At 56.7% G+C, this 19,715-nt stretch overlaps 1 protein-coding gene across 2 annotated transcripts; it reads left to right on the top strand.

The window, feature by feature from the left end:
- The first annotated feature begins 7,962 nt into the window (after positions 1–7,962).
- Positions 7,963–18,207, top strand: UBXN6 (UBX domain protein 6). 2 transcript variants are annotated; one of them, XM_027584380.1, is made up of 10 exons: positions 8,013–8,163; positions 11,086–11,249; positions 11,576–11,640; positions 12,420–12,548; positions 15,233–15,330; positions 15,947–16,022; positions 16,749–16,833; positions 16,933–17,283; positions 17,395–17,543; positions 18,052–18,207. In XM_027584380.1, the coding sequence occupies exons 1-10, from the start codon at positions 8,081–8,083 to the stop codon at positions 18,178–18,180; spliced, it is 1,329 nt and encodes a 442-aa protein (XP_027440181.1). In that variant the 5' UTR covers positions 8,013–8,080; the 3' UTR covers positions 18,181–18,207. The 2 variants fall into 2 exon arrangements, with proteins under 2 accessions (XP_027440182.1, XP_027440181.1); XM_027584381.2 differs by having other exon boundaries at positions 7,963–8,163; positions 16,749–17,283.
- Positions 18,208–19,715: the final 1,508 nt, after the last annotated feature.

The raw sequence follows: 19,715 nt of genomic DNA, 5'->3' as shown, positions 1-19,715 counted from the left end.
AGCCGGGGGCGGGAGCAGGGCGCCGAGGGGGCGGGGGCGAGCGCCTGGGCAGAGAGCCGGCGCGTGCTTATTGGACTGCGCGCCGCCGGAAGTCCCGCCCTCCGGCCTTCACGGGCGGGAGACGCCGTCGCTCAGGACCACGTGCGGGGATAGAGGCGCACGGGGACCAATGAGAATAAGAGTTGGAGCTGAGCAAGTTAACGGGATTGGGTAACGGGTAGAGCCAAGGGGCGTGACCCAGAGGCCTAATGGGAGCGGGGCGGAGGTTATGGGAGGTGAAAGGGGAAAGGTGGGAGGAGGGAAACGGAGACTTTCAGGGAGTGGTGAGGCGGGCCGCCAGGCTCCTTCGGGGCGGGGCCTAGGGCAGAGGGGAGGGCCATGAGCCTCCACAGAAGGAGGGCTTTAAGTAGGAGGCAGGCCATTGGCTGCCACCGAAAGAAGGCCTAATCCACGTAGGGGGCGGGGCACCGAAGGCGTCGCGCTCCCCGGAGCCGGGGCTGAACAGAGAGCCGCAGGCCATTGGCTACCACTCCAGAAGGGCTCAAGGTATGGAGCAGGCATTGGCTACAACGGGGGGCGGGGTTTAAGCACCTCTTCGCCATTGGATAATGTGATAGAGGTTCAACTCAAAATAGGGACGCGCCGTTGCCGGCCCGAGGGGTGGGGCTCGGGGAAGGGGCGGGGCGTGGGACGTTTTGGGGATAAACAGCCACCGAGTGCCCCGAGGACTCACGTCTTCACTCACGGAAAGGTTTTGAGCACCGGGTGCGGGAGCTGCAAGATACCCGATATGGCTGTTCATTCAAGAAAAATGTGTTTCGCACCCCGTGGCCGAATTCCTTAACCTCTGTGCCTTAGTCTACCCACCTCTAAAATGGGATTCGTAACGGTACCAATCTTAGGGGGGCGTCAAAGTTCAGTGACTTCATCACCCCTAAAGCACTGTAAACTGTGCCTGTCCATCAGAAATAGTGGGAACAGTAGATGCTGTTACCTGCTCTGTTAATTTCGTTCTAAGGAGGACCTTTGGTAGGAACTCGAAGTAAAGGAGCCAGAGTGCTTAAGAAAATGCTGAGTAGTGAGGGAGGGACCAGGAAGGGCTTTCTGGAGGATGTAGTTTAACTAGAGACTCGCAGGGTTAATAGAGATTGGCCAATAGAGTGAAGTGGATACAGAGGGCACTCAGGGCGGAGGGGATGGCCAAAGGCAAACGTCTAAGCTAGAGAGGATGGAGCAAGTGAGTGGGTCAGACAGGTAAGGCTAGGGGGGTCCATTGAGGACCTATCCTAGTGCCTTGTGAACATGTGTGAGAAGTTTGGCTTTTACTTTAGCTTCCTGGGAAAACACTGTAGAGATCTGATCACAGGGTACAAAGGTAATACTTTAGTCTCAAGATACATCCTTATGCACGTGAAATATCTCTCAAAAAGACTTGTGTTTAAAAGGTAAACATAGGGGCGCCTGGGAGGCTCAGACGGTTAAGCGTCTGCCTTCAGCTCCGGTCATGATCCTGGGGTCCTGGGATCGAGCCCCTCCTGAGCAGGGAGCCCACTTCTCCCTCCACCTCTGCTGCTCCCCCTCCTTGTGGTCACTTACTTTCTATCAAATAAATAAATAAGATCTTGAAAAACAAAAAAGTTAAACATAGACTTAGCCACATGACCCACCGACTCCATCCCTAGGTATCTACCCAAGGGAAATGAAAACACATTCCCCACAAATACCTGTACACTAATAGTCATCACAGCATGATTCACAACAACCAAAAAGTGGAAAGACCCAAGTGTCCATCAACAGGTGAATGGATAAAACCAATGTGCTATATCCTTACAAGGAACACTCTTCAGCAATGAAAAGAAAAGCAGCACCGACACACACTACAACCTGGATGAGCCTCAAAAACACTATACTCAGTGAAATAAGCCAGACAAAAGGTCACATATTGGGAGGAGGGTGGGGGGATGGGTTAGCCTGGTGCTGGGTATTGAGGAGGGCACATTCTGCATGGAGCACTGGGTGTTATGAACAAACAATGAATCATGGAACACTACACCAAAACAAATTATGTAATATATGGTGATTAACATAACAATAAAAAATTAAAAAAAAAAAGGTCACATATTCTCCAACATCATATGCCATTTGATGGAATGCCCAAAAAAGGCAAATCTTTCAAGACAGAAAGTAGTTGCCTTGAGCTAGGGGTAGGAATCCAGAGTTAAAAATTGATAATTTCATACAAAGGGGTATGAGGTTTCTTTTTGGGATGATGGAAATGTTCTAGATTGTGGTGATGGTCTTACTACTTGGCAAATATACAATGAAATTCATTGAATTGTATCCTTTTTTTTAAAAGATTTTATTTATTTGACAGAGAGAAACACAGTGAGAGAGGGAACACAAGCAGGGGGAGTGGGCGAGGGAGAAGCAGTTCTCCCGCAGAGTGGGGAGCCCGATGCGGGACTCGATCCCAGGACCCCGGGACCATGACCTGAGCCGAAGGCAGTTGCTTAACGTCTGAGCCACCCAGGCGCCCCAAATTGTATCCTTAACACAGGTGAAATTTAGGGTATGTAAATTATATATCAACAAAGCTGTGTCTAAAAGTGATTTCTCGGGCGGAGAAGGACTAGAAGGTAGAATTGTCAGATAAAATTCAGAGTGCCCAGTTAAATCAGAATGGCAGATACACAACAAATACATTTCCAGTATAAGTATGTTCTGTTTGTCTCATGCAATATTTGTGACATGCCTATACTAGAAAATTATTTGTTACACATCCAACAACATGCATGAACCTTGAAGACATTATGCTCAATGAAATAAGCCGGACACAGCAGGACACATCCCGCAGGACCCCACTCCCAGGAGGTCCCCAGAGGAGTCCCATCCACACAGACAGAGAGGAGAGGGTGGGAGCCAGGGCTGGGGCAGGGGGTGGAGAGTCCGTGCTTCATGGGGAGAGAGTCTCAGTTTGGGGAGATGGAAAGTTCTGGAGACAGAGGGTGGGGTGGTTGCAGAACAGTGTGAGTGTGCCTCATGCCGCTGAGCTGTGCACTTAAAAATGGTTGAAAGGGTAAATTTTATGTTATGTATATTTTACGACAGTAAAAATTAATAATAAATATCATCAAATAGAAATACCTGATTCATAGTTCCTTAAAATGGTTAAAATTGTAACTCAATGTTATATAGATACCATTAAAATATTTGTTTATCAAAAATTCAGATCTAAGGGGTGTCCTATATCTTATATTTGCTAAATCACACAGGAGACAAGTGTGGAAGTGGAACAAGGAATGAGGAAAACGGTGAGGAGGGGCCTGAATTAGGTAGGTAGAGAGACATAGGCCCAGAGGGGGGCGTGCCTTGCCTGAGGTCAGACATGGAGTCCAGGGGCTCAGATTTCATGTCTGCAGGTCCCCCTTTCCAAAGCCCTCCTGATTCTGTGCATACATTGCCCCTGGACCTTGAACCAGGGCAGAAAACCAGACTCCCTGCCCAGACCTCATTGAGCTACATTGAGCAGCTAGGAAACGATGAAGCTTTGATGAAAGCTGAGGCCAGCATGCTCCCAGAAGGTGGGGAGGGACCCGCAAAGTGGCAGGCCGAGGCAGGAGAGGATCCATGTCTTCCTGCCAGACGAGAGGCCAGTGAAGACAGTGGTTGAGCAGTTAATCATCACCTGAGGAGGTTACTTCCTGTTCCCTAAAGTTACTTCCTGTTCCCTAAGAAATGGGGCCTGGCACCCGGCCAGAACAGGCAAGCTGGCACCACCACTGCCCTCCCAGATCGGCAAGACACAGCCCCCTCTAACCAGCAGGTGGTCTGAGCACCTACTGTGTGCTACAGGCTTGGTCCCCAGCTTACTGGGGGACTATCATGAGGGAATATTTACTACCCACTTAGCCAAGTACAATGATAAGTAACATTTAGGGGCACCAGCCTAGCTCAGTGAGTAGAGCCTGTGATTCTTGATCTCAGGGTCATGAGTTCAAGCCACACGTTGGGTGTAGAGATCACTTAAAAATAAAATCTTTAATAAAATAAAAATAAGGGGTGCCTGGGTGCCTCAGTCGTTAAGCGTCTGCCTTTGGCTCAGGTCATGATCCCAGGGTCCTGGGATTGAGCCCCACGTTGGGCTCCCTGCTCAACGGGAAGCCTGCTTCTCCCTCTCCCACTCCCCCTGCTTGTGTTCCCTCTCTCACTGTCTCTCTCTGTGTCAAATAAATAAATAAATAATCTAAAATAAATAAATAAAATAAAATAAATTCTTCAAAAAATCAGTAACATTTATTGAGCAGCCAGTATGTTCCAGGCCACATTATTTTTTTTAAAGATTTTATTTATTTATTTGAGAGAGAGAATGAGAGAGAGAGAGCATGAGAGGGGGGAAGGTCAGAGGGCGAAGCAGACTCCCCGCTGAGCAGGGAGCCCGATGTGGGGCTCGATCCCGGGACTCCTGGATCATGACCTGAGCCGAAGGCAGTTGCTTAACCAACTGAGCCACCCAGGCGCCCTCCAGGCCACATTATTATTATTATAACTTTTTTCAAAAATTTTATGTATTCATTGGAGAGAGAGAGTGAGCAAGAGAGAAAACACTAGCAGGGGTGGGGCAGAGGAAAAGGGAGAAGCCGACTCTCCTGCCGAGCAGGGAGCCCGACGTAGGGAGCCCCACTCGGGGCTCAATCTCAGGCAGGACCCTGGGATCATGACCTGAGCCGAAGGCAGAAGCTTAACGGACTGAGCCACCCAGGTGCCCATTTTTCTAACGTTTTGAATCATTTCCTTAAATGTTTTTTTCTTTTTATAAGATTTATTTATTTATTTGAGAGCGAGAGAGCACAAGCAGGTGAGGGGCAGAGGGAGATGGAGAAGCAGACGTGGGGCTCCATCCCAGGATCCTGAGATCATGATCTGAGCCAAAGGCAGACGCTTGAGTGACCGAGCCACCCAGGCACCCCTATTATTATTATTTTTTTTTTAAGTAACCTCTGCCTGCAATGTGGGGCTTGAGCTCACGACCCCGAGACTGAGAGTTGCACACTCCACCAACTGAGCCAGGCAGGTACCCCCAGGCTGCATTATGTAGTATGTTTGTTTGTTAGTTTAAGATTTTATTTATTTGACAGAGAGAGAGACAGAGAGAGAGGGAACACAAGCAGGGGGAGTGGGAGAGGGAGAAGCAGGCCCCCCACCGAACAGGGAGCCCAACTCAGGTCTCCATCTGGAGGACCCTGGCATCGTGACATGAGCCGAAGGCAGACGCCCAACGACTGAGCCACCCAGGCGCCCCGCGTTATGTAGTATGTTATGAACATAGTTAATTTCATTCCCATGTTAGTTATTTGTCATCCCTGCTTTCCAGATGGGGAAACTGAGGCAGTGGGGTAGCACCCCCCCCCTCCCCCGCCGAGTGTTGGATTCTACTTACCCAAGAGCTTCTCCCCACCTGAGCTGTAAGAGTAACATATTCATCTGTTCTGGCCTGCTCTGTGCCAGGGGAAGTTCCAGTCCTCCTAGCCCAGACTCCTGCATTCTCACCCGGGGCTGGGAGGTGGGAGGATGGGGATGCAGATTCATAGCCCACTCAAGACCTTTGCCTCAGAATGTACATTTAAACAAGCTCTCCGTGGGACTCCAGTGTGCATTATGACTTGAGAAGCACCTCACTGAAGTGTCATTAGATCTGCTGGCCCTGGGGTTGAATCTTCTCTCTGCAAGCTGTGGGGGTATGGACAAGTGTGTTTCGAACTTTACAATCTCCCCTATCAATTGGTGAGAAATATCAGTACTCATCCTTAGGGTCGTACAGCCTAGGGGTTGCTTTCCTTACCTATTGTTTAGGAAACAAATTACCACAAACTTAGTGGCTTCAAATAATGCAAATTTATTTTTACCATTTTGGAGGTCAGAAGTCCAAAATGAGTCTCATTGAGCTAAAATCCATGTGTTGGCCAAATTGTGCTCCTTCTGGAGGCCCTAGGGGAGAAACCGTTTCCTTGCCTTTTCCAGCTTCTAGAAGCTGCCTCCATTCCTTGGCTCAGGGCTCCCTCCTCCATCTGAAGACATTTTCCCAAAGAAAACATAGATGGCCAACAGGTACATGAAAAGGTGATCAACTAATTATTAGGAAAATGCAAATCGAAACCACAAAATATCACCTGATACCTGTTAAAATGGCTATTATTAAAGAGACAAACAAGTGTTGTGAGGATGTGGAGAAATAGGAACGCTTATGCACTGTTGGTGGGAATGTAAATTGGTATAGCCACTGTGGAAAACAGTGTAAAGGTCCCTCAAAATATTAAAAATAGAAGTACCAGGGGCGCCTGGGTGGTTTAGTTGGTTGTGTGTCTGACTCTTGGTTTCGGCTCAGGGCATGATCTCAGGATTGTGGGATGGAGCCCTGAGTTGGCTCCAAGCTTGGCACAGAGTCTGCTCATCCCTCTCTCATCCTCGGTCAAATAAATAAATAAATAAATAAATAAATAAATAAATAAAATCTTCTAAAAATTAAAAAAAAATAGAAGTATTGCGACCCAACAATTACACCTCTGAGTAGCTGAAGAAAGAAAACAGAAACACTAATTGGAAAAGATATGTGCAACCCCCATGTTCATTGCAGCACGAATCACAATGGCCATCTATGGAAACAACCCACGTGCCCACCGAAGGACGAATGGATAAAGAAGAGGTGGTATGGATATACAATGAAATATGACTCTGCCAAAAAAAAGAATGAAATCTTGCCACTTGTGACAACGTGGACCGACCTCAAGGGCATTAAGTGAAACAAGTCAGGCAGAGAAAAGCAAACAGTGTAGGATCTCTCTTATATGTGGAATCTAAACAAAGAAAGTAAGAAGAAACAAGAAGAACCCCACCAAGCTTATAGATAAGGAGAGCCCATGGTGGGTTGCCTGAGGCAGGGGGCTGGGAGAAATGGATGAAAGAGGTCAAAAGAGAAAACAAAAAACCTCGGATGAACCGAAGCTACCACCGTGCCTTTTCTCACGCCTAAAAAAGTAACTGTAGTTCCTTTATATTATGTGATGCCCACACACATCGGCATTTCCCCCGTGGTCTCACAAATGCACCCCCCTCTCCTGCGCCTGCCCCCCTTAAGTGATGCTGCAATCTGTCCCCACCCGCCCTCCCTTGGTCCCAACGTCCACCGTTTCTCTCGAGCCCTTAACACCATCTGCTGTGCCACAGTCTTTACTTATCGCGTTGTCTTTCTTCCCAACCCCATCGAAAACACCATGAGGTCTGCGAGGTCAGGGGATTTGTGTTTTCTTCCCTGCTGGTACACAGCCGACTCTCAGATATGAAAAGAGCAAGTCATTATAACGTCTGACATTTATTGAAAGCTTTCTGACGGCATCGTGACCTTTACAATGGGGTCCTACGAGGTGGGTGCCAGTCTTATCCCCACTTCCCAGGAAACCAAAGCTCTGCAAGGTTAGTTTGGGCTGCACCGGCTTCTTCCCTAAGTCCTGTGAAGGCCCTCAGGATGACGTTAGTGCTCCTTGGCCCAAGCCCCGTGGGGATGCGCCACCGTGGGTCCCCAGGTCCTCGCTCGTGCGCCCTCTCCCACGTGCCCCAGCACGTGTGTCCGAGAGAACCACTGGCGCCGGGCACGGGGACGGTCGCTACGGCCTTGAACGCCCCCACACTGAACTGCGCGCGGAAGTCAGGGAAGGCTCTCCCGCAGGGAACAGGTCAGGACCAAGTTCGGTGGGCCGGTCTCGCCCTATCCGTTCGTTCATCGCTTGGGGGAACGCGGCGCAGCCTCCAGCGGGAAGCGCGCTCGTCGCCCCTGGCAACGGAGTCCGGAAAAAGCACCGAGACGCGGCCCGAGGGTGCAGAGCGGCCGCCGCCGGCCAGCGAGGCGCAGAGAGCCAGAGAGGCACCCCCGGCCGATTGTCACGTGGGGGGGGGGGGGCATCCTGAAGGCGGGACTTCCGGGAACGAGGTATTTTCTTTCCGGTTGTTGGCTCCTGCAGGCCCCACCCCGACTGGGCCCTGCGCCCCCCGCCCCCCGCGGCCCCCAGCCGCCGGGCCCGCCGCCACCATGAAGAAATTCTTCCAGGAGATCAAAGCTGACATCAAGTTCAAGAGCGCGGGACCTGGTCAGAAGCTCACGGAGTCCGTGGGGTATGTGACCGGCGCTGAGGCTTGAGATCCGAGAGCAAGGACGGGACAGGGAGACCAGAGAGGGCCAGGGGCGGGGAGGGGCGTCTGAGCGTCTGGGGGTGGGGAGAGATCTCTGGGGGCGGGGTACGGGGGGGCGAGGGTGGGAGAAGGGGGAGGGGTAGCCTCCGGGGGCGGGGCGGGGTGGGAGGCGAGGCCCGGGGGGCGGGGCTGGAGGCGGGAGCTAGGGGGCGGGGTGCAGAGAGATGGGGGTCAGTGGAGAAACCGTAGGGGGACATGTGGACTGGAAAGGGGCCCCGAAGGGGCGTCGCCTAGGTTTGGAGGAATCTAGGTGTTCACAGATTGCACACAAAGCCGGGAGAAGCAAGTACAGCTGGGGTCGTAAAGAGTGCTGAAGCTTAGCGTCCATGGCGATGGGGGTCTGGGCCCTGGTTCTGGAGCGTGAGGGAGGACGGGGTAAGTGAGGTTAGGGCCAGGGAGACTGAAGCGGGGTCAGAACAGGTCTCGGTGAATTGGGGGCGCGGGGGTCGGAGCGGCTTAGGAAGGTCTGGGAGGGAAATGGAGGCAGGGTGGTGATGGAGGTGGGGGGCTGGAGGCATCCGTGACAGGGAGGAGATGGGTACCTTGTGGGCGAAGGTTGAATCAGAAGGGAGGTCCTGAGGGCGACCCGGGAGGAGAGGGTAGAAGAGGGAAGGCCAGTGGAGTGCACATCCAGGCCACTGTGGATCGTCTGGGGAGGCCTCGGAGAAGAGAAGGGCCAGGAGCAAGTCTGGAGACTCGGCGGGGAGGAGTGTGAAGAGCTGGAGCATGGGAGGACGGGGGACGGAGGGCTCTGGTGGGCTGGGACGAGCAAAGGAAGTGTAGAGGGGGCAGGGGCTTTGGGGACTGGGTGGGCTCTAGGAAGGGGAGTGGCTGAAGAAAGATGTCAGTCCTGGGTGGCGTCTGGAGGGAATAACGGAAGGGTTTGTGAAGAGGTGGGCAGTGACGGTAGGCAGGGAGGCGGCAGGGAGGGAATCATGAGGCAGCGGGGGGTGGGTGAGGGAGAGTGGGTACGTGACGTCAGGGCCTCCGTCATGGGGATTGGGGGTTCCTAGGAGTGGGGCGAAGGAGGCCCACTAGGGCCAAGTTCCTGAGTCAGGGAGGGAAGCCCAGTAGAGACCGAATCAGGTCCTGGGAGCCTGAGAGAGGAGGGTAGCTTAAGAGAGGGCCAGGGCGAAGGGGTGGACCAGACAAGGGGGTCCATTCGTTTGTTCGACAAGTAGTGGGCAGAGGTGGGGGCTGGTGCAGCCGGGACTGAGCGTGACAGGAAGGAGGCAGGGGCCGTGTGGGTGACGGCTGTGTCAGACAAGAGGCCTGGGAGGAGAAAAGAGGAAAGTCGCCTGGAGATCCAGGCTTCTGTGACATGCTTGGGGCAAGACTGGGGGTTCAGGGTGTGTGACAAGTGCTGTCGTGGGTGTCACGCATAAGGGAAGGTCTCTGCTGTCTCGGGGCTCCGCGTCCAGTGGGGAGATACGGACAGATAAACCAGCACACGTGTTGTGAGAGGTCAGGTACTCAGGGCCGTGAAGAAAAATACGCCGGATCAGGAGATAACAAGTGATTTGGGGGACTGTTAGGGCATCCCGGAACCCCTCAGTGGGAAGGAGACATTTGAGCCGAGAGCCAGAGGAGGTGAAGTTCAGCCATGAAATTCAATCTTCACACACACACACACACACACACACACACACACACACACACACACACACACTTACTCTCACTCTCTCACTCTGAAGCAGCCCCAACCACTCCCAGACCTCCTTTCCTCATCCCACATGCAGACAGAACATCAGAACTTTCTGGGCAGAAAGTGCAGAAAGTGCAAAGGCCCTGTGGTAGGAGCCAGTTGGGCCTGTGGAAGCAACAGCAGGAAAGCGGTGTAGATCGAGAGGTGTGAAGGGCCTACAGGCCGGGGAGGTTTTAGGACTGTGTTGTGCGTGTGGTGGAAGGGCTTGGTGCAGGAGTGACAAGCTTTGGCTTAGGTTTTAGAAGGATCCCTGTGGCTGCCCAGTGGAGCCTTCAGTAGAGCAAGTAAGGTGTCTTGAAAACAGGTGTTTTTATAGAACTAAATGTCACATGGGGCTAGGGTGGGGCTACGTGATCCATCTTTTCTTCAACGTGAGGTTGTCAGCTGTGGGCAGAGGGGCCGAGATGGGCAGGAAGCAGGCCCCAGAGGCCTCGGGCCATGGAAAGCCTGCGTACCTGAGCGGGGCAGGAGGAGTGAGACCGCGGACCCAGAGCCTTGGCTGCTCAGAAAGTCCTGGGGTCGGGAGAGGGTCTTGAGGGAAGGAGGCAAGGCAAGTGAATCAGAGCAGCGTGTGAGGAGGGACTTCTCCGCAGGGGAAGGCCAGGTCACTTCTGTGCCATGTAGATCCGGGAGCACGCATCCCGTGCTTGTCTTCCCCAGGTGGAGGCGAGCGCAAACGCAGCACCTGCCGTGTGACCTGGCATACTGCCGGGCAAACTGTAGGTGCTCCCTAAATGAAGCTTCGGGGCCTGGCTACCGTAAATTGGCAGGGTTGATCTTGCTCAGGGGAGGGATGGAGTTGAGGAGTGACGCCTGTGAGTCTCCTCGGCTCCTGAAGGCAATGGGGTGCCTTCTCACTGCTGCGCTGTGGTGGCCCGTGTGGGTGGGGCTGCCATTACCCTTGTTTAGCCGCCATGACCCTGAGGCCCAGGCCCGTGCAGGACTTGCCCCCAGGGGCAGAGCTGGGAGCAGAGCTGCCATCTGCCCCCAGGGGCTCTTCTGTGATAGAACCATCTAGTGGCTGCAGGTGGCCGCTGGGAAAGAGGGTCGGGTCTGTCTGATGGAGCAGAAGTGGGAGAGGGACAGAGGCTTTTCTGTCTGACCCCGTGTCACCTCACTTTTCCTCTGCCTCTCTCCAGGGAGAGGGCCCCCAAAGAAAAACCCAACCAGCCAGCACTGCGGCAACCCCGCCAGGGACCCACTGATGAGGCCCAGATGGCGGCCGCGGCAGCCCTGGCCCGGCTTGAACAAAAGCAGCCAAGGTCCCGGGGCCCCACGTCGCAGGAGTCCATCCGGAACCAGGGTGAGCGAGACCTGTGCTTGGCCCTGGAGAGAAATAGTTACGTGACCAGCAACTTTGGGGACTTTAAAGTTTCAAGTCGTTGGGGTGGAGGGGAGTGCAGGGTGGAAAGGTGCAAGGGTGCTGGGGTCTGGAAGGCTGAGGAGGGGAGAAGGGAGCCGAGACAGGGGTCACCAGGCCATCAGGGCAAGCCTAGGGGCAGGGGGAGGTGGCTCAGTCAGGGGGGCCTGAGTGGGGGAAGGACTCGAACTTGGCCCACTCTGGTCTCAGGGGTGTGTGCCTGGGGACAGAGCAGGGCCCACACCTGCTCATCTCTGTCCTGTCTCCAGTGAGAAAGGAACTTCGAGCTGAAGCGACTGTCAGCGGGAGCACAGAGGCCCCGGGGACCAACACGGTAACGGCATCTGCGGGGCAGTGGGGCACCCGAGGGGGATCCTGGAGCAGGGAGCTGATTCTCGCCCGCACTGGTCTAATTGGCCATTTTCTCATTGCCAGCCGGGTGCCCAGCGCTGGGCTGGAAGCACATGATGCTGGGGTGGGGGACACAGAGGAGATGTCAGGGTGGATAGAGGTCACGTCTGGCCTTGTGCACAAAGGCAGTTTAGGGGAACCCCACCTGGAACAGTGGAGGCAGGCTGTGGTTTGAAGGTGGGGTTGACTGCGACCTTCACGCTCAACTCCTGCCCTCAGCTGTTTTCTCGGGAGGTGGGGGGGCTGTCCGGAGACTGGTGTCATCAGGGGGGCCTTGCTGGGGGAGGTGGGCTTTAAAGGAGAGCTTGGCAGAAAGGGTGTTCTGAGCAGCCTGACCCTCGAGGTCTCACTGCGTTTTAGAACGGAAGAGGCTCTAGACAGTGCCTCAGGACGGAGGTCCAGAGAGCGGCCTGGACTCAACTAGGGCACACTGACTCCTGACTCGCCCACCGTGGCCGCCTCCTCACGAGATCAGGGGACCACGAACAGCAGGCACCACTGAGCATTCGCCCCGCGTCCAAAGCCGCCACACACTTTCTGTTCTCGTCGTTTAGTTGTGAGCTGGCCCTGCAGAGCCATTTTACAGAGCAGAAGGCGGCCTGGGAGGGGCTCCGGAGCAGGGCCAGGGTGTCGCAGCGCTAACAAGCAGAGGGGGTGGCGTCGGGACCAGGGGCGCTCAGCCGCCTGCACCCCCCCCCCCAGGTGCCCGAGGCCAAAGAGGAAGGCTCAGCCCATCTGGCGGTGCCCAGTGTGTGCTTCACGTGCCCGCTCACCGGGGCCACGCTCAGGAAGGACCAGCGGGATGCCCACATCAAAGAGGCCATTCTTTCGGTGAGTGGCAGCCCCGTTTCCCGCCCCCCCGCCCTCTGGGTCCTGGTGCCAGAGCTGCTCCAGAGAGCTGGGTGGCACGGGTCCTCGGTGACACCTCTGCCTGTGTGGACGGTGTCTGCTGTCGTCTTTTTGAAGAGGCAGTGTGTTTGTGGGGTACGAAATTCAAATGCACCAGTGTGGGTGGAGAAAAGCCACCCTTCCTGGAGGTGACCACTCTACGTGGTTTCGGACCCTTTCCAGAGAGAGGTTCCAAATAGGTACAGCTGTCAAACCCCCGAGCCCAGGTTCCGAGTTTCCTGTCCCCGGTGTAACAAACTCTGACGAAGCTCGTGTCTTCAAACTACTTCAGACGGCGGCTGCCCTCCCACCAGGGTTATTGCCCACCCCCCAGCCCCCACCATTCCTTCCCGGTTCTGGAAGCTAGGAGCATGCTGCGGGTCCGACTGGGCTTAAATCAAGGTGGCAGCGGGCCTGAGTTCCTTCTGGACACTCCAGGGAAGAATGCGGCCTGGCCTTGTCCAGCTTCCAGGCTGTCCCTGGTGTCTCCATCCCTCCTCACAGCCTGCGCACCAGGCCCCGGCCTTTCTCAGGCCGCTTCTCTTCTCTCTTCCCCTTGAAGGGACCTCGACATTACGCTTCACCCACCAGGATAATCCAGGCTAATCTCCCTATTTTAAGGCCTGCTGATGAGCAGCCTTAACTCCACCTGCCTCCTTACTGCCCTCCTCCTGTGTTAACTGAACATATTCGCAAGACCGAGGGGTGAGGACAAGGGCATCTGTTGCCCTTACCCCGAGTTCCCAGGTGTTAACGTTTTTCCCCATTTGCTCTCTCACCCCTTTCTAGTTTTTTCTGAACCATCTGAGAGGAAGTTCTGCGTCGTTAACGACTTCACCATAAGTCCCGTAGCCGTTTAGCCAGCTCCTTGCTGAGGAGCATGCTGGGAGTGCGTCTTTTACTGGCGGGAACGCGGACGGGACGCAGAGCCTGGGCCGCACGTTTCTCTGAGCGCTGGGCTCAGTCCCGGGGCGGGCGGGAGCGCTGGGTGGATGCGTGTGTGCGGCGTGGGCAGCGACGGCTGCTGCACCTCCAGGGGTTCACGCTCCACCGCATCATGGTGCTCACACCATCCCTGGGGTGTGCAGACTCTTTGTCTTCACCCGAATTGATAGGTGGAAATACCTCGAGATAGTTTTAGCGTGCATTTCCTTCATTTGGGTTCAGATTGGCCACGTTTTCCTATGAGAATGCATCCTTTGCTCATTTTTCTGTCGGGTAGTGGGGCTTTTTATGTACATATGGATGCACGGATGGATGGATGGATGGATGTTTTAGGTAGGCTGCATGCCTGGGGCGCCTGGGTGGCTCGGTCGTTAAGGGTGTGCCTTCGGCTCACGTCATGATCCTGGGGTCCTGAGATCCAGCCCCACATCGGGCTCCCTGCTCCGCGGAGAGTCTGCTGCTCCATCTCCCTCTCCCTCTGTGTGCGCCCTCTCTCTCTTTCTCTCTCTTAATTAAATAAATCTTAAAAAAAAAAAAAAGGTAGGCTCCATGCCCAGCGTAGAGCCCAGTGCAGGCGATCCCTGACGTCGAGACCTGAACTGCGACCAAGAATTGGACGCGTAACCGACGGAGCCCCCCAGGTGCCCCTGGACTTTTTCTGAAGTTGATCTGTAGGCACTCTTTGCATATTAGGGAAATCGGTCTTTTGCCTATAATGTGAATTGTGAATATTTTCCCCTAGTTTTTCATTTTTGGTTTGTGCTCAGGGTCGCCTTGCTGCATAGAGGTTTTTGATCTTTATGATTCAACGTGTTGGTCCTATGGCTTCTGGGTTTTGTGGCACACTGAGAAAGGCCTTCCTCGCTTTGGAATTAAAATGATTTTTCCATGGTTTTTCTAGTGCCTTTCTGTTTTGCGTTTTGTAATTTAATGTTTAAAACTTTGATCCAGAAAAACCATAAAAACCACGTCAATCCAACTGGAAGCTATCACCCTGTAGCGCATGAGGCATGAAGCCAGTGCTGGTTTTTCCCTGATAGCTACCTCGCTTCTTCTCCCCCCCGACACCCCCTTTTATTGAAAACACCTGCTTCTTGGTCATGGTTGTGACATCTGCCTTTATAACAAAGCACATTTCTGTACGGATTTGGGTCCTTTCTGGACGTTCTGCTCCTTTGTCCCTTGTCTGCTCTCGGGCCCTGGTCCTGATTTAAACGTGGCCACAGGTCTCCTGGAAACACCTGAGAGCAGCCTTTGGGGCAGCAGCTCTCCCCCCGGGGGGCTGTGGTGGTTCCTGAGGAGGCTGGGAGGACGCTCAGGCCTGGCCTGGCCGCGTCTTGAGAACATGCCCCTCCGGCTGTGTGTGCGCCTCCCCTCTGCAGACTGCTTTCTCTGTGTTGCCCTCTGTGTCCCCCCCGCCCCCGGCAACTAAACTGGGAAACTGGGCATCATCTGGCGTGTGATGGCCCCTCCTCCCTAGAGGTGGGGGCAGGATGAGACCCAAGCCACTGAAGGGCTCTCTCCTTCTCTTCCTTTGCTGAGAACGCACGGTTGCGTGTGTTTCAGGGAAACGCTCCTGGCCTGCCAGGGGGCCGTTGTCACCGATGTCACCTGAGCAGTGAGACCGGGCTGCTGGGGGGAGGAAGGGGGGGTGGCTGATACATTTCCCTCCCTCCTCCCAGCACTTCTCCACCGACCCTGTGGCTGCCTCCATCATGAAGATCCACACGTTCAACAGAGACCGGGACAGGGTGAAGCTGGGTGTGGACACCATTGCCAAGTGAGCAGACAGCTGCCCTCCCACCAGGGTGTCGCCCCCCCCCCAACCCCCACCGCAACCTGCTGGGAGAGTCTGGAAGGAACACAGCGCTGGGAGTGCAGCCAGGCCCCACCCTGTGCCCCCCCTCCCCGAGCCCTCAGAAAAGGGGCTTGGCTTCTCTGGGCCTCAGTTTACCTGTCTGTAAAATGAAGGGGTTTACCAAATCAGGGAGTCCCAAGCCTGGCTTTCCTTCGGGATCATCAAAGGAATGCGTGAAGGAGGCAGGGTACCACCCCACTCCCCTCCTCTGTTCGAACAGGCCTGGGGGAGGAAGGATGCCAGGAAGTCCGTGCAGCTCACGAGCTGCTGGGGACCCAGAGGCTTTAGTGGTCCCTTATTCTGGCTCTGTCTGCTGCACCCCACTGCTGTGTGTGTTGGTGCCCTCAGGGGAGGCAGGACCAAGGAGGAGGCCCGGGGTTGGTCCCCCGGTGGGCTGTGTCAGGGGCAGCAGTGGGGGCTGTCAGCACCAGGGGGTGGGCTTCGTGGGGCGGCCAAGGTGCGATGGCGCCCCTCTGGGGTCCCTGTCACCATGAGGCCAGGTAGGACTCTTCAGCTGCTCCTTGCCGTTCCACCCCAGGTACCTGGACAACATCTGCCTGCACCCCGAGGAGGAGAAGTACAGGAAGATCAAGCTGCAGAACAGAGTGTTCCAGGTGAGGCTGCCCCGGGCGGCCAGTGTGGCCGGGCCCTGCGCACGCACGCACATGCACGCACGGCACCCCGTGCGGCGGGGAGGCAGCTCACCGCGGCCCGGGGGGGCCAGAATCGGGCAGCTGGAGGGCTCCTCCAGGGATGGTGGGGTGGGGTGGGGTGGGCGGCCGGAGGCGGACAGGGAACCGGGGCTTTCTGAACACAGGTCGTGCATACCGTGTATTTTGTCTGCTCTCCCCACCACCTCCAGCGGGTTTTGACTTTAATTTGAATGCTTTGGGAAGCCGTCGTCACTGGTGAGGTTTCTCCCATAAGCGCAGACTTGGGGTTTCTGTGGAGAAACCTCAGGGTCCCGCCACCATGGCCCGTGTTAGCTGTGCTACTGGCAGGGCGCCTGCTGTCCCCTGGTGGCCGTGGACGCCGCCTGCCCCCTTCCTGCCCCCAGCATCACACGCAGCTGGTCTCCCCCACCTCTGGACCCTCCTGTTGTCCTTTGGCTCTTCAGCCTCCTTCTTCACCCGCTTGGTGACCTCCGCGGGCCGCTGGTGGAGGCCCTGCAGCCTGTGTGGGGGCGAGCGTGCTCCGCTCTGGGGACGGCTTCAGCGGGTTCACCCCGTTAGCAGTTGCTCCAACACCAGGGAACTCGGAGCCTGGCAGGGTGGTCGGCGAGGCTGGTGGCCTCACAGAGGCCCCAAGGCCTTGTGTGACCTCTGGCTCCACTCCTGCAGGAGCGCATTAACTGCCTGGAAGGGACCCACGAGTTTTTTGAGGCCATCGGTTTCCAGAAGGCGCTGCTTCCGGTTCCCGATCAGGGTAAGGGAGGTAGAGCAGGGTCTTGGCTGTGCTGGGAAGAGGAGAGCAGGGTGGGGGCCTCTCCCTGCGGCAGCAGAGTGACCTCTGTGCGTGCCCCAGAGGGCCCCGATGAGTTCTACGTGCTGAGCGAGGCCGCCCTGGCCCAGCCCCAGAGCCTGCAGAGGCACAAGGAGCAGCTGCTGGTCGCCGAGCCCGTGCGGGCCACACTGGCCCGCCAGCGCCGGGTCTTCCGACCCTCGCCCATGGCCTCCCAGTTTGACCTGCCCGGGGACTTCTTCAACCTCACGGCAGAGGAGATCAAGCGGGAACAGAGGCTCAGGTCCGAGGCCGTGGAGCGGCTGAGCGTGCTGCGGACCAAGGCCATGCGGGAGCGGGAGGAGCAGAGGGAGATGCGCAAGTACACCTACACGCTGCTGCGCGTCCGCCTCCCCGACGGCTGCCTCCTCCAGGGTGGGTGCCCGCGGGGCCGGCGCTGTGGCAGGAGGAGGGGGTGGGCCCTAGGGTGCTCCCGGGGGGTGCTCCTGTGGACCACAGCCCCACTGACTGTCCTGCCCCACCCAGGGACCTTCTATGCCCGGGAGCGGGTGGCTGCCCTGTACGCATTCGTCCGGGAGGCCTTGCAGAGCGACTGGCTGCCTTTCGACCTGCTGGCCTCGGGCGGGCAGAGGTTGTCGGAGGACGAGAGCCTGGCCTTCAACGAGTGCGGGCTGGTGAGTGATGGGCTCCCTGCATGGGGTTGGGGGTGGCGGGGGAGCATCTCTGGGTTTCCCTGCCCTGCACAAACTCCCCGAGAGGGCGGCCACTTTCAGCGGTGGGCGGCGTGGGGGCCGGGGCCCTGGGTTCGAGTCCCACCTTCCCATGTACGTGCGGCATGCCCCCAAGTGCCGTGCCTCTGCCCCGGTTTCCACCTAGAGAGTGGGGACGTGGCAGGCGTGTTAGAGTTCTCTGCAGAGCAGAACCAAGGCAGACGGATCGGAGATGAGGGACTTAACTGGGGTTGGGGAGGGGTGCTCAGACCCTCCCTCGGGAAGACTGGAGGGACGGCCGCGGGCTGGGCTGTTCGCCAGCCCGCGGGAATGGGCTGATTGTGGTGGGTGCGGTCCCTGGTGGGGAGCTGCCCGGGGCGAGTGTGGGCCCGGCTCCAGCACGAGGGAATGAGCGTGAAGACTCCATCACATAAAGGCCGGAGTGGGGCTGAGGCTTCTCGCCCCACTGCAGGTGCCCTCGGCCCTCCTGACCTTCTCGTGGGACGCAGCAGTGCTAGAGGACATCAGGGCCGCCGGGGCCGAACCGGACCCATCTATTCTGAAACCTGAGCTCCTGGCAGCCATTGAGAAGCTCTCGTGAAATAAAAGCAGGGTCGGCTTTAGCCCACGTGGGTTTGTCTCATGCTCTCCTGCTTCCTCCACCACTACCCCCCCCCACCCTGTCTCCTCCCTCCCAGGGTGCCCCGCTCCTCCGGAACTGCCCGCCCTGGCCCACAGAGCACTGCGGGCACAGGGAGGGGGCTGGTCGGCTGCGACATGTGCCTGGGACGGCCACCTGGAGAGGGCTGTCAGGACACAGCCGCCGTGCCTGTTCACGGAGGCCCTGGGCAGGAGAGTAGGCCTGTGGCACGGGCCCAGTCCCTGTGTGCTGTGGCCCGGATGGCCGCGGCTGGCCCTAACGCTGAGCCACGGGGTTGCTGGGGACAGCGGCAGAGGGAGATGCAGGGCCTGTCAGGACACGGTTCTGTGATTACTGAATTATGAACCCAAATAAACATCGGACTAGTCTCCTGGTGAGTTGAAGCTGTGCCATGCAGGGCAGGGGCAGTGGCTGCAGGGCTGCCGGCACAGGAGGCCCGTGTGTGGCTCCCGGGGGGTGAGGTCAGGTGGGCACCTGCTGAGGGCGGGCCTCCCAGAGAGCTGTCTTCCTGGGGGTGGGGTGGGGGGGGCAGAACAAGGTCTCCACAGATGGCCCATCCTCAGCCCCGGTCCCTGTGGTGGTTACTTTATAGGACTAAAGGGGCTGTGCCTGTGATTGGTGATACCCAGATGGGGAGTGTCCTGGGTAGGCAGGTGGGCCCGGTGTCACGCCTGGAAGGGGGTGGAAGGAGGCAGAAGATGCCAAGCTGCAGGGGTCAAAGGTGGAGGAGGGGCCCCAAGTCCACACGGGCACCTCTGGAAGCTGCAAAAGGCAGGCAGGTTGTCCCCCCTCCAGGGCTTCCGGAAGGAACTGGCCCTGCCCACACCTTGGTTTCTAACTCACGAGGCCCACGTCAGACTTTTGACTCCCAGAACCGTAAAAACAAGTTTGGTTTTAAGCCAAGTTCGCGGTGGTGTGTATCCGCAGCCACAGGAAGTGAGTAACAGGGAAGCTGAGCCTGGAGCACGGGAGGCACTGGCCCTGGGCACGCCCCAACGGAGAGGCCCTTGACTGCTCATCTGGACTGTCCCCACCTCTCCCCCCAGGCCAGTCCCTTCCAGACCCTCTTTTCCTGTGCACCCTGTGCACAGAGCCTGTAGTGGCTGGTCCTCTGGCCACCGCCAGCTCAGTGGTGGACAGACTTGAAGCTTTGAGCCCCAAATGTGATTTCAAAACCAAAAATGCCTTGTAGCCGCCCCCCCTCAGCCAGCAAGTAGCCCCTCCACACGCCTTTGCTTCCCACCTGGGCCACCAGCTGCTCTGTCCCCACACAAGGCAAGACTGGGGCCTGTCCTCTGCTGCCCCATCTCGGTGCCCAACTGTGACTTGGCGTTGACTGCAAGTTGTCAGGGGGCCAACTAAAATGGGTTGCAGGGGACCCGACTGGCTGAGGTAGCCCCGTCCAAAGATGCAGCACACACACCTGTATTCGGGTGCGCCTGCACCCCGCCTCCTGCGGGGAGTCCTGGCCTTCG

The sequence above is a fragment of the Zalophus californianus genome, chromosome 1 (genome assembly GCF_009762305.2).
Source record: "Zalophus californianus isolate mZalCal1 chromosome 1, mZalCal1.pri.v2, whole genome shotgun sequence".
NCBI classification, from domain to species: domain Eukaryota; kingdom Metazoa; phylum Chordata; class Mammalia; order Carnivora; family Otariidae; genus Zalophus; species Zalophus californianus.
The sequence above is the reverse complement of the archived record's forward strand: the minus strand, read 5'-3'. Positions and strand labels throughout refer to the sequence as shown.